The following is a 21,954-nucleotide window of genomic DNA, read 5'->3' on the forward strand; positions in this document are numbered from 1 at the left end:
CAGGAGTACAGAGAAGGCATCCCCCTCCCTATCTCCTCCTCCTCCCCCTCTCCCCCTTCGCTCCCCTTCTCCTCTTTTCCTCCTCTTTCCCCCAGTCCACCTAATAATTCTCCTGTTAACTTTTCCTCCCCCTCCTTCTCCTCTACCTCTCCTCCTCTTCCTCCACCTCCACCTCTTCTCCTGCTCTCCTCCCCCCCCCCTCCTCCCCCCCTCCTCCTCCCCTATTCCCCAACTACTCTCCTCCTCCTCCTGCTCCTCCCCTTCATGTCTTCCAATCACTCCCCTCCTCGCTCTCCCCCTCCTCTTCCTCCTCCTCCAGTTCCCCCCCCCCCCCCCCCCCCCCACCCACCACTCTCCTCCTCCTCCACCTTGTATCCCCCCCCCACTGCTGTCCTCCTCCTCTTCCTCCTCCTCTTCCTCCCCTACAGCCATGCACCTTTTCCTTCCCTGTGCAGGCACGCCCTGGTGCAGCAGCCCGGATGAGACGGGGCGCCGGGGTGCAGCCACTGTGCAGTCAGCCTGCGCGGTCGCAATTTCAGACCCCTTCAGATCATTTTTCCATGCCCACCAGAAATGAATAATGCACACATTAGTTTGCCAGTTAATACATTTCCATCTCACTGCACTGCTTTTTTTTTTTTCAATAAATTTTCGTTTTTTAAACGTTCGGTTCCTCCCCAAACCCCAACCGCAACCCCACCGCCACCACCCCCCCCCCCCCCCTCCCAATAAAAAAAGCCTAGAGGGATCTGGATGTGAATGAGAGTCTCTTTTCATCTCATTTGTCTGTCTTCAAAACATCCAATAAAAAAAGGACAAACAACAAAATCGACTAAAGGATTCTGTGATTCGTACCGCCAGATGCTGTTTGATTGTGCTTCATGTGTAAAGCTCTATCCCCTTAAAAAACACAGAGAGAATCAATCTTTTGGGGGGGGGGGGGGGCATGTGTGTGGGGGGGGGGGGGGTACTTCAGGACTTTGTCGGTGAGCCAAACTGGCAGAGAGGCGCGTCCATTATATTACAACGGCCCGAAGTGCAGAGAGCTGGCCAGCATCTGGCCCTGCCGGACACCCCCTGGAGCCCATCTCCAACTATTAATCACTGGCAGCAAGATACTGGGGTGAGAGGGCTGGGGGGAGATAGAAAGTGAAGACAACTGTCCCCAATATCCAACGACAGTAGCCCTCCTTAAAGAGACAGGGCACTTAATGCGTGGTGGTGGGCTCCTCCTCGAGGACAGTGGTCCTGGGGTCACAAACGCTGCCTCACTTACATTGGTTGCATGGTCTATGAACAAAAAACCTGGGGGTTTATCGTTATCGTCAATCAGACGGCCTGGATGGAGGTGTCGGCATCACAAACCATCAGGGTCGTCGTTGTTGTTGTTGTTGTTGTTGTTATTCTTGCTGTTGTTGTGGTTGTTGTGGTGGCGTTGGGTGTGGTCCCGGAATGCTTATGTCTGTAGGTGTACCTGTGTTTGTGTGTGTTTGTTTGTGTGTGCATGTGTATGTGTGTGTGTGTGTGTGTGTGTGTGTGTGTGTGTGTGTGTGTGTGTGTGTGTGTGTGTGTGTGTGTGTGTGTGTGTGTGTGTGAGTGTGTGTGTGTATGTGTGTGTGTGTGTGTGTGTGTGTGTGTGTGTGTGTGTGTGTGTGTGTGTGTGTGTGTGTGTGTGTGTGTGTGTGTGCGTGAGGACGGTAAAGCTTCATTTTTCTCCCCCTGAATCACAATACAGTATAATTGCATCCACCTATTATGTAAAGGACAATGTACAGTGAATTATTACACAGCGTTGTTGTATACTGGGTTTTGATTGGTCAATTACACCAATCATCAAAGCCGTGTAATAAATGGCCAGTGTGGTTTCATCTTCCATCCGAGTCCGGGTACTGCGTCGATATGCAGAACATGATCTTAGATGAGTCCAGCCTTCACTGTACTTTCGTGCTTTGCAAATGCAAAATAACTCACGCTGTTCAAAAACACCTTTGGTGGATTCAAATTAGTGCCCCCTGCCTCTCGCTGCTTTTGTCCAACATACTGTAACACCGTATTTTCCCTTTCACCAATTGTGGGCTATGCCCTTAATAGCCCACAATGTAGGCTGTAAGTGCTCATTCACTCACATGTTTCAGGCCAGCCTGTGAAATTCAAACACTGGCAAATCATCAGTGTGATTAATGCAACACATGCACACACACAGACACACGCACAGACACGCACAGACACACACACACACACACACACACACACACACACACACACACACACACACACACACACACACACATAAAAAAGCCCACCTGGGAGTTGATTTAATTATACTGTTGTGACAGAGCAGCCAAGCAGGTAAAAGGTGCAGTAAAAAAAATAAGAGGGAATAAAAAAAACAGATGATACCGAGAACAAGAGAAAGACTTCATAAGGCGACAGTGAACCCCCCATCTTTTATTAATATCACTCGCTGAGACAGCAGGTTCCCCCCCCCTGTCAGAATGGTTACTGAAGACGTGGGTCTGGCCCTGTGAATATAAAGCCCCTCCGATTGCTGACATATTTGTTATGATAATGAAAGGTATTCAAAGAAGGAAGTGGGATAAAATCAGCACTCCCTTCCCCCCCCCCCCCCCCCCCCCCCCCCCTTACTCTTGTGCCAGCCTCAGTCTGTGGGCATGAATGGAAAACGAGGACCAGAAAGGATATGGAAAGCAGCCCACGAGGGCTGAGCTTTGTACTCGGCGACTTGTAAGCCAACTACACTTCAGGGACAGTTTACATTAGCGCGCATGTGTGAAAGAAATATGACGAGGACGGATGAGGAGGGGGGGGGGAAACAACAACAAACCAAATAAAACCTTCCATTGTGAATGTCACTGGCTAATGCTTTGTGATCTGCTGCTTCCATTCCCTTCCAGGGCTCTCTGAGCCCTCTAACCCGCGCAACCTTTACACCGTATCCTCGTCGGTGTTTCCCGGGCGCTTTCATCTCCGTCCAGCCGCCAGCACACGCCTGTTTATTGTCATTCCCCCCCCCCCCCCCCCCCCAAAAAAAAATGTATCCAACACTGCCTCTTTACATCAAAGCAAGCGTGGAAGAGACACAGAGAGAGAAAGACACATAAACAGACCGGTGTAATAAGAAGATAATCACATTATAAGACAAGAGTAGGGATGCAGAGAGGAGGAGCCAGATGGTCCTGGGTGTGTGTGTGTGTGTGTGTGTGTGTGTGTGTGTGTGTGTGTGTGTGTGTGTGTGTGTGTGTGTGTGTGTGTGTGTGTGTGTGTGTGTGTGTCTGTGTGTTTGTGCGTCTGCGTGTGTTTGTGTGTGTTGCTGATACTCATCCACCTCCTCCCACAACTTCCAATGTATCGGCCACATCTTTAAGGACATCAAAGCATCCACGGGTGTATTGTACTGTAAGTCAACAAACTTTTGCGCCGCTTAAAGCAAAGCCATACCAGCCTGCCCCAGCTTCAAAGTTTCCTGTGAGCTGTGGGAAGCAGGTGAAAAAATAGAAGTGCGCCGACCTCTGACCCCAGGGTGCACACTTGTTGACTGATGTTTCACACCGAGGTCGCAGGCTCCCCTGGCGGTATTCTTCAAAAGGGAGCGCATGCAAAGCCATGTGCGTGTGAGCGACGGTGTGTGCGTGTGTGTGTGTGTGTGTGTGTGCACAATGATGCCGGTGCTGCAAGTGCACACACGCACTCACACACACACACCCATGACACGTGCGTGGATGCATAGAATCCCCCCAGGGAAGCTCATCCTATTCTCTCTTTGAAGCCCCCCCCCCCCCCCCCCCCCATGTGCTACGGTGATGTTTTCATGCAGCGGTGGCCACAGGTTTCCTGTCCATCCTGACCCCCCCTCAACCCACCCAAACCCCCTCTTCCTGGACACTTCAGAACACCCGTCCACCCTCTTAAGCACCTTGCTCCTGTTAGCCTAATCACGGGTGGCTCTTTCGGGAGGATCATAATACAACAAGCAGCGCTCCTGCTCTACTGTGTGCAAAGTGCTGCAAAAGCGGCCAGTCGGTTTTAAAGAGGAGTTCAGGTGACTTCTAATCTGACTACAGCGGGGGCAGTGCTCCGGGGTCCCGACCCCCCCCCCGCCGTCCGCCCGTCCCGTCCTCCCTGCATAGGACGTCCATATGGCCAGCCGGCTGGGAGCCGACAGCCGACCAGGCCGAGTCAAATCCGTTCCTGACCATAACCGCGCTCTGAATCCATACTCTTGGTGTGTCGTGTCCAGCTGACAACACACACACACACACACACACACGCCGGGGTCAGGGATGAGAGGGGACCGGGTTCACGGGGGTGCAATCAGTCCCACATGTCGGGGTCCGCCGAGCAGGCCCGCCAGCGGCAGGAGACGGCGGGGTCATGTGACCACCGGGCGGTATCAGGGGAACACGGGACACCTGCCCCGGACGCATCTTTAATCAGAGACAGACGCGCGCTCGTCATGAAAGGAAATGGTGGATGGCGCCTTTACGCTTAGGACTGGAGATATATCGGTTTAAAGTCATGAAGAGGGGAGATCGTATCCGATAACTTGCAATATTTTAACATTTTGTTAAAATATTGAGGGTATAAAATAATGTGTAGCTCATCATTTTTTTTTGTTGTTTTTTCTTTCCTTTTTACAAAATAGTTGAAAAAAAAAGAAAGAAAAGAAATCGCAAATAAACAACATTGGATACACAGAGAGTGGTCTTTATTTCCTCACCATGGAGACAACACAAAGTTCTATGTTGTCCATCATCATCATCATCATCATCATCATCATTAAACACTGGAGTTGGTTGTGGAAGCTTGGTTTAGGAGTGCGTCGTGTATCGTCAGGGAGCGCTGCGACGGAGCTGCTCCATCTTGCGGAGCAGCATCTGGTAGTTGCCCAGGGTGCCAGGGGCTTCGGGGTCCAGCTTCAGGGCCAGCTCGTAGTGCCTCTTGGCCAGCTCCATCCTGGCCCAGCGGTGGTAGAGCACGGCTGACCCACACACAGACAAGACATAAATAAGAAAACGGAAATAATCAAAAACAAAACGGATGAATAATCACAACGGGAGGACGCGTCACAATTGATATCAAACTTTCAAAGCGATTCATTTAAATCGCCGCCCATCTTGGTGCAGGCTCGCCGCGGTGAGCGCGCACAACGCAGCAATTGGTTGCCTGACCGGCCTGTGTCGCGGCTGGTTAGGACATGGTGTGGTTGTGTTCACAACCGGGATGCGGCGCAGCGATTCTTACCCAAATTGCCATGGCAACTGGCAGAGTTTGGGTTTATCTTGAGCGCGAGGAGGAAGAAGCCCTCCGACTCCTGTGAAGAGAATGGCACCGTCACGGGGTGAACGGAATAACCTTCCGGAAAACAGCTCCAGCCAATCTATTATCACGAACGGCGTGCGCCAGAACTACGAAGCGTGGGCTGAATTACGGGCACGTTCACCCAGGAGGAGTGACGTCATCACCGACCTTGTATTTCTGTTGCTTGCCGAGGACGTTGGCCAATGAGAACATGATGGTGTGGTCGTTGGGGAGGAGCTTCAGCGCCTCTCGGCCAATCAGCTCGGCTTGGCCCAAGTTACCTACGAGGCCGGGGCAGAGAAGCGAGAATTCAGGCACAAATATGCGGCGGCACGGCACTTAACTCGCATGATACTCTCAGCTTGACTTAGCAGCGCGTGCATCAACCCCTCATGAATGAACATGTACTCGGCTCGGGATCCAATAAAACATGTCGTCGTACAACTTTCTTATTGAAAAATGGATCGGAAACACACAGTGCCGGATCGAGCACACACGGCACAATTTCTGTGCTATGTGTAGATTGCGTTTGTTGTCCAGACCGGTTTTATTTTTTCCATTTCTTCCCCTCCCTCTGCAGTCTCCACGCATGGGCGAGCAGTTTAGCCTCCTAATTAAGGCTGGACACAAGGCCCTCTGAGCTATCGACCCCAGTCAAGGACCAGGGGGACCGCTGCCCAGGGAGACGGGGGGAGGGGAGGGAGACAGGGAGGAGGGAGGGAGGGAGGGGAGATGGGGGGCGAGAGACAGAGGGAGAGAGTGGAGACAGGCAGGGAGTGAGAGAGACAGGGTGGAGGCCGGGAGAGAGACAGGGAGGGAGGGAGAGAGACAGGGAGGGAGGGAGAGAGACAGGCAGGGAGGGAGAGAGACAGGGAGGGTGGGAGAGAGATGAGAGAGAGGGAGACAGGGCTGAGGGAGGGAGGGAAGGGAGACAGGGAGGAAGAGAGGGAGGGAGACAGGGAGAGAGAGAGGGGAGACAGGGAGAGAGAGAGAGGGGAGACAGGCAGGGAGGGAGAGAGACAGGGTGGAGGGAGGGAGACAGGGAGAGAGAGAGAGAGGGGAGACCGGGAGGGAGGGACAGAGGGAGACAGCGAGCGGGGGGAGTCAGGGAAGGGTGGAGGTAGAGGAAGGGGTGGACACAGAGGGAGGGACGGAGGCAGAGGGAGGGGTATGGTGGTGGGGGAGTTCTTCTGTCAGATTTGGGGAACAAATGTGGTGGTTCTAGAGGAAGGAGAAGGGGGTAGGGCAGGGAGGGGGGGGGGCAGTTCCGGCTGTGTCTGTCCGCGTTTGATCAGAAGCACGCCTGGCCCCGATTGGACGGTTCCAGAGCCCTCTCGGGGATAGACCCCGCCCCCTTCGGTGAGCAGCTCTTGACAAAAACGGCGGCGGCGCCTGGAAATCAGAGCATTCTCCACACGGCAGGGTAGAGTGCCTTTAAAACTCTGCACACAAAAGCTTTAATGCATAAATTTCAGGCATTGCTGATTCCTGCTCTTCCGGTGTAATCAGCGCCAGGCACCCACATTTCCTCCCCTTTCTGAAATAACAAGGCCCAGTTTCTCGCTTGTTAACATTGGAAGGAGCCGCCCCCCCCCCCACCGAGACAGAGGCTTTTCTGAGACCAGCCTGAACACAAATGAGCCAGTACTTCCCTTATCACAGAGAAAGGTTGGAGTTTGTTTTAATAAAGAAAATCAGATTCTTGAAACATGTGTTAAGATAATAAGACGCATGAAGAAGTTATTGCTACATAGATCTCCAAAGGCTGAGGGAATGGAGGGAAAAAAAAGTGTGTTTGATTGTATTATATTGAGGATGTGCGGGAGTATTATATTTAGGATGTGTGTGTTGTGTTGTGATATTTAGGGTGTCACACACACACACTGTGTGTGTGTGTTTGTGTTCATAGTTTGTGTACGTGTCGGGAATGTGTGTGTGTTTGTGTGTGTGTGTTTAGGCGTCTGTACGTGTACACGTGTGTGCGTGTACCAGTGTTGTCCAGCAGGATGACCATGTTGTTCCAGGCCAGGCTGTGGTCAGGCTTCAGCATTGTAGCGTTCTTCCAGGCGTTCAGCGCCTCCAGGTGCCGGTTCTGGTCAGCGTACTACCAGAAGCAGACACAACACATTATCAAAGCTACTGTGCTACACATATATTATATATATATTATATACCGTATTTTCCGGACTATAAGTCGCGGTTTTTTTGTAGTTTGGCTTGCCCTGCGACTTATATTTCGAAGCGACTTATATGCCAAAATTGTGCGTACATAATCTTCGGCCGCAAGATGGCACCGTCATTCATTAGGCCTACAACTGAACGCTGCAAGCCTACTGCACCACCGAATAAATTATATTCTCGTCGTCACCGTCCTCAATGTCCTCCGGTTCAACCAAAGCTACCCCAGCCTTAGCTGCAATGTTGTGCAACATAGCTGTCACACATATCACAGCGCATGACTTGGCCGGCGAAAACTGGAGCCCTCCGCTGGACTTGTGTCTAAAGCGCAACTTCCACCTCCCGATCGTGCGCTCAGGATAGGACCGCGGCGCATACGCGTCCGGTGGAATCCTGGTGTCACTGAATTCGGTATACTATCAGAACTACGAGTGGGACCGACACACCTATATTGCAATTTTATTCAGTCTCTCCAGACTAAACGTTCTTGTTTAAATGTTTAAAAATAAATGCGACTTATACACCGATGCGACGTATATATGTTTTTTTCCTCGTCATGGAGCATTTTTTGACTGATGCGACTAATACTCGGGAGCGACGTATAGTCCGGAAAATACGGTATATAAATATATATATATATCTATATCTATACATACACCATAATATTCCTTCTTCTACTCTAAATAATTAGAATAAAAAACAAATGGATACTTTAAACTAGGACAAGTTTAGAGATAGAATATACATACATAAAAAATGAAGCTGTTCCCTTATTCGTTAAAATATCTTAATTTGAAGGATAAATAGAAGTGCAAATCTTATTTGATCCTTTGGCGTGCTACTTGCTTTCCTGCGTTATTTCAATTATCTATAACCTAGTAGTATGAGTGTGAGAATTGCTAATGGTTTCAGCATCGCGGCCTCACCAGCCGCCCCAGGTTGTAGTAGCAGTCCGGGTACTTCTTCCGGAAGGAGATGGCGTTCCAGTAGCTGCGTTCGGCCGCGCTGAATTTCTGCAGGCTGTTCTGCACGATGCCCAGGTTCATCCACGCTGCAGCAAAGTCCGGCCTGGGCAGAAAGGAAACGCTGATGTACACACGACTTTGATATCAGAACAGGTATCGCTGTCAATTACACTAGAAATCACAGCTCTTAAATCTTAACCACAGCACTTAATGTCTTGTTGTGGAGTAAGGAAAGTACAAAAAAGTCAACTTTAGGACAAGGTTCTGCATAGGTTAGAGCAGCTATACTAGGTTACAGCAGAACTGCTGGGGGAAGACGGATCAGAGCCTGGGCCAGAAACCAACTGCAAGGGGCAGAGTTACAGACTCTTGTTTCCTGATTGTGATGGAGATATTCTACTGAAGAGAAGCGCAACGATTCCACGTTGCCAGTTCTACCAGTTTAAACCTCTACAGTCACTATTTGTAAGAACAGGATATTTTAACTGAATATTTGAAGACTACTAATCTTTCGTCTGATTTCTTAAAGTAGGCAAAGTAATTAATCTGTGCTTTCACATTCCATGCATCCATTGGTTGTTTTACCACGAATACCCTAATAATTCAATAAAAACCCTATTTCCGCCCCAATTAATGGAGCAGTTGAAGAGCCTAGCTTGTGGTGCACCACCTACTGGATGGCTACGGCTTTAGAGAGCAGCATCTCAGCCTCCACCAGCTCCTCTCGCTCCTTCAGGATGTTGCCCAGGTTATTCATGGCGTGGACGTAGGTCGGGTGCAGTCTGGGAGCAGAGGAGAGGAAAACAGGAAGCACAGAATTGATTCTATAAAGGTCGGAACATTCAGTAGATGGACGGAAGTATTTGTGATTGCGGTGTACGTCTGAGCGCATTTAACCCCGACATCGTCATTCCAAATATCATGTTGCAGTTCCATTTCCAAATGACGGTTATTTGGGATGAATACCGTTTCTCTGCCGGCAATAATTTTCCGGCACCAATTAATTTGAACTTCACTAAGAAATGTGCGTGTGAGTGAATGAATGAAGTGTAGCACTGGAAGCCAAATGGTAAACAGCACACGCTCTTTAATAGTGTCCATTATTGTTATGACATTAACTGTTCCAGTACCTGACGGCCTCCCTGTAGTAGGATATAGCTGTGGTCGTGTTGCCCCTGTCAGCCAGGTTCTTGCCCACATTGTAATGGACCTGAGGAACGATACATCAACTCAAACACCATCAACACTCACATCGATACAGATCGTTTTCTGCCCGACGACTACGACTACGACCGCATACACAACCGTGCGCGTTCCTCTGAAGGGCGTCGCAGACCCCAGGTGAACCAAAGCCGCGCCACAGGTTTACCTTAGCGTTGAGAGGGCAGACCAACAGGGCGCTGCTGAAGAGGCTCTGCTCTGACCTCCACTGGTGACTGCGGTGTGCACAGCGAACCACGTACACACCCAGCAGGGCCAGCACACACACTCCCAGCAGCCTCTGGAGGGGGGGGGGGGGAAGAGAGAGAGAGTGAGTGAGTGAGTGAGTGAGTGAGTGAGTGAGTGGATATTGAGACTAGGATTGACAATAAATGAAAAAGATAGGACAATGATAAGCATCCAAGTAAGAACAAACCTATGACTCTTATGAGTGAGTAATAACTCAAAGGTTAAACCACACGCTGTTTTCATCTCACCGTCAGTGAGTTCATCTCACCGTTTGTGTGTGTGGTCGTGTGTGTCGATTTTTTATCAAATAAAAACGGAAAAAAGGCAATCGCACTCGATCCTCTTTATCCAAGATATTCCACAAGTGTGCATGCTTGTCCGTGTGTGCGTGCTCCTACCCGGTGCCTTGCCCAACGGCAGCAGCAGTGGCCCAGGGCATAGGCCAGCAGCAGGCAGTAGCCCGCCGACGACAGATAGAGGACCCTCTCGGCCACGACAAAGCCCACCCTGAAGAAGAGGTTGCAGGCGGGCAGGAAGGGGACCAGCAGCAGCACCAGGCCCAGAGTCAGCGTCCTGAACACACACCAGCCATGCGTCAACTGTCCTGCGTCCTTCTCTGTAAGGAATGTAACTACTAGCTTATTTTAAAGGATTGTACTGATGTCTTTAGCTAGCTGCCTGCTCAGAGACTCGGGATGTAAATTTGCCTCTTTGGCTAGCTCTGGAATGTTTCCAGTGGATGTAATCAATGTAAACAGACTGCCCGTTAAAATCAATAATTAATCTAATAATATATGTTATTGTCGAGGGGATAATATGTCATGACAATTAAACATCAATGTGTATGATGGTTTGTTAATGGTTTGCCCTAAACCTATCCATGTATTTACAGTTAAAGAGTGAACAAATGCTATAAATTAGACCTCAGGGACAGCACCCCCTGTGGTCAGAAAAGTGCATAGCTATTTCTGATTGGGCAAAATTGTGCCAGGTGTGTCACTTTTCAAACCACACACAAAATATGGCGAGTTATGCCCTGTTAACATTTTTGGTTCAAACTATTTTAGCCCTCAACTTGGTTCAACTTTCGGTCCACTCTGTCTGTTTCACACCCAGATACATGACGACTAGGAAAGGCTGGTGCGAGCCAATAGCATCCTTCCACTTCTCTGAACTTCCCTTGTGAGTCACGCCTTGGTGAGCGCTCTGAATCAACAGAGTGTTAACGCCTCCCTGACGGCAACCAGAGACGTGATGTTCTGGTCACAGTGCAGTGGGTGTGAACCAATTTTCATAATCAACCACGGGTCTAGAGAGAGACCCAACGCGCAGACGGGCGATTCCTCTTACCTCCTTCTCTGGCTGTCCGGCGAGCATAAGGCTTGGCTTATCAAGCCTATCAGAACGCACCAGAGCAGCAGCAGCCACACTATCCTCCAATCAGTGACTGAATTAATGAGAGGCACACAGCCCATGGACCAATCAAAACACAGCCACCAGGGACACAGCAGCAGCCAGGCATTCAGTGAGTAGTAGTAATTATAGTTCACTATCTGCCAATCAAAGAAGAACAAGCAGAATGATGGGGAGAGTGGGGGAGGAGGGGGGCGGGGGGGAGACAGAGAAAAGGGAGCGAATCAAAATCATCAACTCAGCCATTGTCTTTGAAAGCATTTGCAGTGTGCCTTTAACACGTCATAGCAAGACATTCAATGTTACTAAAACGACATCCATCTCTTCACCAATCTAGGTATCATGCATGTTATTCAATATGCCATTGCATCGGATGTATATAGTACATACACAATATTTAGGCCTGAGGAGTTACATTCTAGGACACACTTTATCAACATCTCTAATTGGCATACAGTCATTAACGCAGAACACACGTGCTGCTGACTCACTCGTAGAAACATGCTATCTGCGAAGGATGCCGGGTTGTCTGCCTCAGTGAACACCGGTGGTCCCGTTCCCATGATCCTCCAGCGGGCGTAGATCATAGAGGCTCCTCCCACGGCCAGGAGAGCCAATCGGGACAGCAGCCCGGTCCGCACCAGCTCACCGACCTATCGGAGTGGAGGAAAGGCATTTTTATGGACTGAAACCGGGAACGACAATTTAACAGTATTATCAGCATGACAATTATGTAGCGTTAATGTGCGATAAATACCATGTTATGTATAAAAAAAATATATGAGAGAGAGAGAGAGAGAGAGAGAGAGAGAGAGAGAGAGAGAGAGAGAGAGAGAGAGAGAGAGAGAGAGAGAGAGAGAGAGAGAGAGAGAGAGAGAGAGAGAGAGAGAGAGAGAGAGAGAGAGAGAGAGAAAATAGGAAGAAGAGCAGGAAACTACCGCACATCGATATCTTTCCTTCTGAGGAGCAGCCTCTGACTGAGCTCAAACAAGTTGACGTTACAGATCAGGAGGACATCAAAGGCTGCATTTACGCCCTGGAAGAGAAGGAACACACACACACACACACACACACAAACACACACACACAAACACAGTGAGATAAACGGAGTTCAAAGTGTCTGCAGAAGAACTGCAAAAATAACCAAAATCCATTGCGTGCGTGTGAGAGATTCGGATCAAACAAAGAAAGCAAACTTTGAGATTAATTTACCCTGCAATGCATCCCATTAACACAAACAGACACACACACACAAACACAAACAGATGAAGGCAGGTGGAGTGTGGCGGTAAAGCCCCTACCAGCACGGTGATGCCCTGCTCTTTGCAGAGCATGGCTGCCGCGCAGAGCAAGAGGCTCAGCGCCACCCACTGGACAGAGAACTTCCCCTCGCACCGGTCGCTGCCTGGTGGGACACCATAGAACCACACAGTGACACAGCGGCACGAGAAGGAGCCAGGGCAATTGTAGGTACTAGTTTGAACAGTCTAATGTTTCCGAGAGGTAAAGGGCCATTAATACTTTTTCACACTGTGACGATAAAGATGAATGGGTGGGCAAACAAGCAAAAGCCTCACAGACACACAGACACACAGACACACAGACACACAGACACACAGACACACAGACACACAGACACACAGACACACACACACAGACACACAGACACACAGACACACAGACACACAGACACACACACACACACACACACACACAGAGAGGACTTTGTCCCAGCCACCTCAGTGTTATCACGACCATAGAGGACTGCAGCAAGATAAGACAAACCCAAACTGTACTGCGCATTGTTTGGCGACGAAATGTGTTTGGGTGGTTGAAGACCTTGAGAAGGCTATGGTTCTTATGGAAGTAGATGTCACTCACCTCCGTGAAAGGCTTTACAATAGGTGAGAAAAGACAGCTGGAAAAACAGAGCGCACAAAAGGTCTGCACGGCCCACGACCCCGGCCACCTGCGGGACACAGAGAGAGATTTGGCTTGAGAGACACACACAGACAGAGACAGAGACAGAGAAAGAGACAGACATAGATAAGAGAACCACATAGACATAGAGACACATTAACCGACACGGAGAGACAGAAACAGAGACAGTGACACAGACACAGAGAGAGAGATGGACAGAGAGAGAGTGAGAGACGGACAGACAGAGGCAAAAAAAAAAAAGCAGAGAAAATGAACAGAGAACGAAAAAAAGGATACAAACATCATCCTCCATTACCACCGCGCGTTCTGTTCTGCATAATCTAGCCCATTACCAGAGGAGCCTTTTTAAGGGGAGCTAAGGGACCGACTCCCTCTCATTACCAGCCTGGACCTCGGTGCTTGTGTGTGTGTGTGCGCGCGTTGCCCTGTAAAGTGTGTGGGTACAGTTGTTGGCAGGGATCCTGGGGCTGGCTTCTTTGATACATCCAGCAAGCCCCGGCCAATGGACTGCCTGCCCGCCACCCCCCAGGTCTATTGCATCTCTTGCCCTGCATGATTAAAGAGAATCGGGCTGGGGGGGGGGGGGGGGGGGTGCTGAAGGGGGGGTGCTGCCTTCCAGCCAGGTTCTACAAGCCAACAGGCACGCACGCACACACGCACGCACGCACACACGCACACACGGACCACCCGGGTCAATAAGCATCCCGACACCGCTAATAGCCGCGCCGGCGTCGCTGTCCACACTTTTGGCCCCGCACGCCCGACTGAGACGGCGCTTCTGTTCTTGGCATGGCCCTCCTACATGTTTAATACCAGCGGGCCCCCCCCCGCCGCCACGTGTCAACACGCCGCGGCTCAGCGTAGCCGGGAAGCCCGGTTATTTACAGCGATACGCCCCCGACACCAAACGGTAGGACGGAACGGAGGTGGTGGACACTACATTACGCTCCATTATTAAATATAGAATACTTAAAAAAACGAAATAAGAAGATTCATTGTTTTCAAAAAGCGGTGGTCTTTTTTTATCCGCACAAGACGTTTTGTACGACGACAGTGACGACGCCACTGGGCCTGTTGGGAGGGACCATCTTGTGTGTGTAGTGTATTGTGTGTTCACACAGAGCAAACCGATCGCACACAACGCAGCCGGCGCCGACGGGACTCACGCTCTCCGTGTGGACGGGGTGCGCGGCGAACAGCAGCGCCGCCAGCAGGGAGGCCCTCGGCGCCAGGTTCTGCACGCCGCCGCCGCCGCCGCCACCGCCGCCGCCGCTCCCCCCGGAGTGGGACAGGCCGCCGATCAGCACGGCGAACACGTCCACCATCAGCGCCGAGATGACGGCGTGCAGAACCACGTTGGGCACGTGGAAGCCCACGGGGTAGTGGCCGCCCGCCAGGAGGTAGTTGAGCCTGGGGGGGGATGAGGGAGAAAAGGGGGAAGGAAGACGCTGGAGTGAGGGGTGGAGCAATGTAGAGTCAAGGTATGGGGGTTGAACACACGCACACACGCTGGAGGGGCATCACACAAAGAGATGATGCGCTTGTGATGAGTTTGCTGACAATAGCATGAATATTGTTGTACCTATCTGGGGACTAAGGTGCGTGTGTGTGTGTTAATTAGTTGTTATTATTTTGGTACTTGCATAGCCCTAGTTCTTCTTATAACAATTAAGGATTGCATACCTTAGTTTGATTAACTACATTCACACAAGGGGTGGGGGGGTGGGTTGAGCACAGATGCTTGGTGAGCACAGCAGTCCTTACCTAAATGTAAGAACAGTGAGAGGTCGATAGGATTTGTGACTGGAGTTGCTGCTCAGGTTGCTTCCCCAGAAGTCATTGTTCCAGATGTTGCTCAGTGGTGTTGTAGGTCTGAGGTCCTAAAACGTGAAGCAAAAAAAAACTGTCGATATTGCATACTGGCCAATCAATTTGGAGGAAAGTGACCAGTGACACACTACCTTGTTATTGATAATTGCTTCGGAATCATCGAACACAAAATCCCCGTCATAGCTGTTGATGAAGCAAAGGAGCGCCACCGTAGCCACTGTGATTTTGGCTTTGAGAGGAGGGAGCTTGGGAAGGGGAATGTGGTGGTCCCAATACACGTCAAATGGCGCCATGGTGCAATTATTTGGTTATTCTGCATCGTCGCCCAGGCGCTATGAGAAACAATTCATCCGTTTAACGTCATGGGTGTATGATAGCTTGCTTATGGACATTAAAGCTTGTCGGCTTTGCAAAATGTTCATGCATTGAATATAGTCATACCTTATCTGATGGAATATGCATTGCATATCGTTATCCTCATCATTACCTCACGCACGTCCTTTGATCATTTGCAAGATGGCTAGCATTGTTGTAGCATGTGTACGCTTACATTAACAACAACTCACCGCTTGCAAGACAACCAAGTCTTACGTTTCATTTGAGGATCGTATTTCTAGGATACATACAGGTTGCTAGGAGCATACAACGCTCCCGTTGATGTCTGGACAACGTACCGCGTGCCTCAAGGTTACGAGCTCATAAAATATAGAAAAGGACGATATACAAAGTTCAGACGTGAGGCTTGAGCTGCTACTGTAACGCACAGGCACGTCTAGGATCCATGCATCGCAAGAATTTTAACCTATGAATGATAAATGTAGTGTAAACGAGGCTGTAGTTCTGTGTTTAATCTAGAAATATTATAAAAAGAAATGCACAGTGCAGTCGGAAGATGTTCAGCATGAAACGGCTCGACTGTCAACAGTATGCATGCACGCCCCGGTCACTTCCTCGTTGAGGTGCGTCACTGTCATGTGATCACGCTGCATCGTATTGGTTGGAGCTGGAGAATCCAACAATCTCTTAGATTAAACGGTGAACTGTGAGCATGTGTGTCTTACAGTAAGAAAATAAAAATGAATCGATTGGGGTACTGAATTTATGTCTCTCTCTGCCTCTCTGTCTCTCTGTATCACTCTCCCACTCCTCCCCCCCCTAACCCTAACCCTACCCGCCGCCCCATAAACACACAAACACACACACACACACACACACACACACACACACACACACACACACACACACACACACACACACACACACACACACACACACACACACACACACACACACACAGCACTGTTCATTGTTTTTAACTTTGCATGTTTTAGACTAGTATATGTATAATTTATATTGTATGATATATATACTTCAGGGTGTGTGTGTGTGTGTGTGTGTGTGTGTGTGTGTGTGTGTGTGTGGGGGTACAAATGCATGCCCATAGACATGCATGTGCCCATCTTTGTGTATTATATGGTGACTTAAATTCTACCCTTAAGGGATTTTGTGTGTGTGTGTGTGTGTGTGTGTGTGTGTGTGTGTGTGTTTGTGCGTGTGTGTGTGTGCGTGTGTGTGTGTGTGTGTGTGTGTGTGTGTGTGTGTGTGTGTGTGTGTGTGTGTGTGTGTGTGTGTGTGTGTGTGTGTGTGTGTGTGCGCATGAGCTGGCATGCACACGTATGCTCGTGTGCATGCTGTCTTGCAGAAGAGTGTTGAAGAGGGACAGAGGTTAGGGCGAGGCGCAGTGAAGGCCATGGGATTTTGTGCTCCATTTCATCTGTCATTGCTCCAAGAGGCCTTGGAATCTTCCTAATGACCTGGGCCTGGGGCCCAAGGCGACATGGAGGTTGTGGAGGTTGTGGAGGTTGTGGAGCTGGCCGTGTGTATTCTCGTCGTCAGGGCCACATAATCCAGCGCTCCTTAACCCCCCGTATCAAGCATGGTTAGCTGGGCACACACCATTAGAGAGCCCGGTTTCATACTTAAACAGCAGCAACCATGGAAAAGATTACCGGTTTCGCTGGCAGTGGCTGGGTGCCCGCACTCGAGGATGATTTGATATTGTTTGTTTATTTCGATAACTTGAGCAACTTTGCGTTTAAAAATACCCTAGAGTGCATGGTAATATACCCCCCTTCCCCTCAATTTGCCCAAATTAGCATCCCCATGTAAAATTCATGAAGTATGGATTTCATATCTCCTAGCACAGCCCTGACAGTCCCCCACAATCCATGTTATTAGCACTGGTTCCACTGGGGTTGGCTTGTGGGGGGGGGGGGTGGGGGGGGGGCACCTAATGAGGGAGGATGTCCCGGGATCACCAGCAGAAGGTCTGGTCGCTGGCCCAAATGCAGGGTGACAGGGCTGCCAACCGAGGCCGTGAGGGGGAGCAGGGGGGGATATAATGTCCCGCGATCGGTCCGAAGGTGACAGACATTGATTGTGCACTGCCCGGCGGAACGTGTAATGACACAAGAAAGGAAAGGTCAAGGTCAAAAGGCGTGAAAGTGAAGAAAGGGGCTGAGTGTCACGCAAGGTCCTGGGCTGGAGGGGAGCTCAGTCCCTGGGTGGAGGAGGGAGAGCTGGGTCCCTGGGTGGAGGAGGGAGAGCTGGGTCCCTGGGTGGAGGAGGGAGAGCTGGGTCCCTGGGTGGAGGAGGGAAAGCTGGGGGTGGAGGAGGGAGAGCTGGGTCCCTGGGTGGAGGAGGGAGAGCTGGGTCCCTGGGTGGAGGAGGGAGAGCTGGGGGTGGAGGAGGGAGAGCTGGGTCCCTGGGTGGAGGAGGGAGAGCTGGGTCCCTGGGTGGAGGAGGGAAAGCTGGGGGTGGAGGAGGGAGAGCTGGGTCCCTGGGTGGAGGAGGGAGAGCTGGGTCCCTTGGTGGAGGAGGGAAAGGTCCCTGGGTGGAGGACGGAGAGCTTTGACCCAGGGTGGAGAATGGCCAGGGTTCCCAGGCGGAGGAGAGAAAGCTGGTTCCTGGGTGGAGGAGGACAGCTTTGTCCCTGGGCGGAGAACGGACAAGGTCCTCGGGTTGGGGGAGGGAAAACTAAGTCCCTAGGTGGTGGAAAGAAAGATTAGTCCCTGGATGGAGGAGAGAAACCGGGTCCCTTTGCCGAGGACAGACAAGGTCCCTGGGTGGAGGAGGGAAGACGAGTTCCCTGGTTGGAGTGACAGTTTTCCAGTTGAATATATTTGTTTTGTAATTACCATTTCTTAATGGCTGGTTAGAATTTTTAAATTTTATCATATTTTTTTCGTACCAATCAATCTTCAGTGTTTTTGTTCTCTGGCACCGGAATCATTCCGACAATACGAAAACAGTTCAAGCCTATTGACACCAGCATGTCTGTGTAGAATGTTCCTATTTTCGTCGTGGTTCTTAATGTACCCTGTCTGCCCCTGCTTTTAGAGCTGCTCCATATTCATGACTTGGATGTTGATGCAGAATCCAATCCTCACAGATCAAATGGCTGTTAATACTGCAAAACCCCAAAAGCTTGCTCTTACAAGCAAGTGTTGTATTACAATACAACACTTACAACATTTTAAAAGCATGCATATTTCATCGCCTTCATCTTCCAGCACTTGATCGTGAAGTTCTGAAGTTCAAGGCTCAAGTGTATTTTTGCATACACAGACACAAATATAAACAGTATCACAAACACACAAACACACCACACACACGCGGGTTTCGAAAGAGCAAGTCTCCGGAGTAGAAACATCATTCCGTTGTTAATTCAATATTAGGAACAGAAGAAAAACAATTGTCACTCTCCGGTGATACAATAATGATCTCTTGCCGTTTGTTTGTGTGTTTGCGTTAGGCTGGGTCTGTTCTCACCTCCGATTTGTTTGCTTGTTCAAATGGTTGTTTACTTCAATTGATGTCTGCCCGACTGAAACCCCAGAAGAGAGAATTGGAACAGCCCAATGTATAAATGCATCCTCGTGCTCTCAAACAGTGAAATGGTTTAGACGTCACAAATCCAAACGATGCCATAATGCACGCAAACGCTGTTCAAACATGCCTAGAAGTTATCTACTCTCTCGGGAGACCGTATCTCAAAATGACGAAAGTAGCACACATGAGGACGCCTCCGTCGAGGTGACAATCCACCATTACCATGGAAACCTTCTGCTGTAATCCTTGGAGATATGCAAAGAAAGAGCGTATAAGACCCTTCAATAGACCATAGCGTAACCACACGTACATCTCACCATGCACGTCATTCTGCAGCATCTATCACATTGTGAGATGATGGAGTATGACATGACGTCCGCTGACAGTTCAATGAGCCACGAGGACACGAGCATTTGACTGGGGTTCGTCTTTGGGAGAAGCAGCCAGGGCTATACCTGAGAAACGTACGGTGTCATCCATCTAGGATCCGTCCAGCGACGGCGCCTGTTGTGTAGAGGGGAAATGAAAATGACATCTATACCATTTTTCCTTATTGAAGGTGAACCATCTACTCTCTAATTAGGTCTGAAAGCTAACATTAATTTCATCCTTGTCAGTGTTCAGTGGAGGAAAGACTAGTGATGGAGCACGGCTTGCATTAATGAGGGGACGCACAGCGGGTAAGCGGAGAGGGAACTATCACTTAAAGAGCCAAGATGGCCGCTAATATCCATTACCTGCAGAAGAAGAAAAAAGTGATGAGGTGACACATTATAATAATGAGGAATAAGTGCCAGGTAAGCAATTCGCGACAAAGTCATTTGTTCTTAAAGAATGTGGCCACCGTAAGAAAGGAAGTATGTCCTGAAGCAGAGTTTGGAGCTTCATTAGGCTGTCAGAAGTGTTTTCTGGAACTTTCTGCAACACTTCAAAAAAAAAGAATTTGATTGGTTCTCTCCGTTGATGGAAAATGTGCTCAAAATTTTGTTCTGAGATTGCGTTAGCTAAGCTGTTGTTGTGTTGCGATACCTTGCAGCACATACGATATCATGTCATGTGTAGGTAGTGCATCAAACGTATTGCGGTTTATCGATTGCCGCTCCTATATTGCGTGGGACTTGGGGCTGTGATTAATTCACCCTGCGGTACACCGGACCCCTGCCGAGAGAGCCATGTGCTGGTCTTTCCATGTGTATGCAAGCGCATGTGTCCATTTTTTTCATCTTCTTCTTCTTGTATGTGTGTGTTAGTGTCTGTGTGTGTGTGTGTGTGTGTGTGTGTGTGTGTGTGTGTGTGTGTGTGTGTGTGTGTGTGTGTGTGTGTGTGTGTGTGTGTGTGTGTGTGTGTGTGTGTGTGTGTGTGTGTGTTCGCGTGTGTGTGTGTGTCTCCGTGTGTTCGAGATGGCATGTGGCGGGTAGTGAAAGACCCTTTTGTTCTCTACGTGAGTCCATGGCAGGTGGGAACCGCGAGACCCTATGATAAAGGCCGTCACATCAAGATGAGGCCCCAGGGGTCCGGCGCCTTTCCTACAGAGCCAACACCAGGCACCTCGGCAGGTGAGACCTCTGTTCCCCCCACATTTACATTTGCCTTTGATGGCCCGGCCACTCATTTGTGATGACCACACTCCTCCAGAGCGAGGGCTGTTGCATGGCAACGTCTCTTCAATTCACTGTGCCTTTTCATGGACCGCTCAATTACCGCAAGTGCCTCGTGTTTCCAGGTGCTGGAACTCCAGTGTCTTCACTTAAGGAAAAACGACGGTTTCATAATGATCTGCATACAAATATGGCCGGCAGTGAAGGCGCACTCTATAGGAAAGCAAGCATAGTTTTGTTTCTATTAACACGCGATGAGTGCTCTCACTATTGAAATGTATTTGTTTTAAGTATGCGATACCAACACGTAAAAAGTCCCACATTTGTGGCCCACGATTCACAGGAATACATTTGAAGACTTTAAGCACAACCTAGCGTGACACTGGGTGATCATAATGGGATGTGAATAGCTTCAGATTAAACTCTCCTTTTTGTTGTTAGAACTTGTGCCATTGATTTACCCCTGTCCCCTGTTTTGGACCCAAGTAGGAGACATGCTATGTTATTGACAAGCTCTTTAGATAAAGGCCTCTGGGATAATTGAGTGAGTTTATGGAGAAGAACCCTACCTCAGCCCGAATCAATTGTCCCTGTCAGGGAGAACAGAACAATACACTATTATGTCTATATGAGATGACTTTTTCAATATCATATCAGCAAAATTGAAAAAAAAAATGAATTGGCTTCAACCCCTGTCGTGGGCAATAAGTGGAGTGGTCTGTGATGCCAGCAGGCCAACCCAGCAGTCCGTTGTTTGTGTTCTTACACCAATGATATTGCTATTGATATTGGTATTGGCTACACCAATGTCATGGCTGACATCCAGAATGCAGGAAAGGCAAAAAAAGTAATTATTTTGAAGCTGCCACAGTCTTCATATCTCCATGCCTCCAGAGTCCAGACCTTGGCAAATAACTGTAATTCTAACAGTGGTGACTCACAATCACAACCGTCACCCACCTGGTACTTTAAATCCGTTAGACGGTCAGCTCTTCACCGTCAGATCCTCCCTCTGCAAGGACATATGTTCTTTCAAAAGGCCAGCGTTTAATTTGAACACACTTGGATGCCGCGATGATGTATTGGAATTTTTGGACCACTACAAATGTGGTCCAATCAGGAGTATCTGTCTCCCACAATTCAGCAATCATGGTGTCACAACGTATTGGAAACAAAAATCTTTGCTTTTAACATTTCAGTCCTTTTCTTACGAGTTTATATATGTAGTAGCTATGAAACAGTTTCGGCAAAACAGCCCTCTGGTATATAAAAAAAAGAACAAAACTCAAAACCAGCACTCAGAAGACATATATTTCAACTTGGTTGGCATAATGTACGTCAGACAAACCATTCGTGCCTATATAACATCA

General features: G+C 49.3%; 1 protein-coding gene across 1 annotated transcript; it reads right to left on the reverse strand.

The window, feature by feature from the left end:
- Window positions 1–4,712: 4,712 nt before the first annotated feature.
- On the reverse strand, window positions 4,713–16,051 carry tmtc4 (transmembrane O-mannosyltransferase targeting cadherins 4). The gene is made up of 18 exons (XM_056580444.1): window positions 15,537–16,051; window positions 15,227–15,427; window positions 15,030–15,145; window positions 14,432–14,675; window positions 13,206–13,293; window positions 12,626–12,729; window positions 12,268–12,360; window positions 11,816–11,977; window positions 11,262–11,464; window positions 10,310–10,484; window positions 9,832–9,963; window positions 9,593–9,672; window positions 9,137–9,244; window positions 8,424–8,565; window positions 7,309–7,423; window positions 5,488–5,600; window positions 5,263–5,332; window positions 4,713–4,999 (listed from the first exon to the last, which is right to left on the reverse strand). Exons 2-18 carry the CDS (start codon window positions 15,386–15,388, stop codon window positions 4,851–4,853), a joined length of 2,256 nt encoding a protein of 751 aa, XP_056436419.1. The 5' UTR covers window positions 15,389–15,427; window positions 15,537–16,051; the 3' UTR covers window positions 4,713–4,850.
- Between the last annotated feature and the right edge of the window lie 5,903 nt (window positions 16,052–21,954).

This window comes from Gadus chalcogrammus, chromosome 20, assembly GCF_026213295.1.
Source record: "Gadus chalcogrammus isolate NIFS_2021 chromosome 20, NIFS_Gcha_1.0, whole genome shotgun sequence".
NCBI lineage: Eukaryota > Metazoa > Chordata > Actinopteri > Gadiformes > Gadidae > Gadus > Gadus chalcogrammus.

Coding starts and splice junctions, on each gene's coding strand:
- tmtc4 (XM_056580444.1), bottom strand. CDS start 15,388: ATGGCGCCATTTGACGTGTATTGGGACCACCACATTCCCCTTCCCAAG. Junction 10,485..11,261: donor CCGGACAGCCAGAGAAGGAG/GTAAGAGGAATC, acceptor GTGTGTGTTCAG/GACGCTGACTCTGGGCCTGG. Junction 5,601..7,308: donor CATCCTGCTGGACAACACTG/GTACACGCACAC, acceptor CCGGCCTCGTAG/GTAACTTGGGCCAAGCCGAG.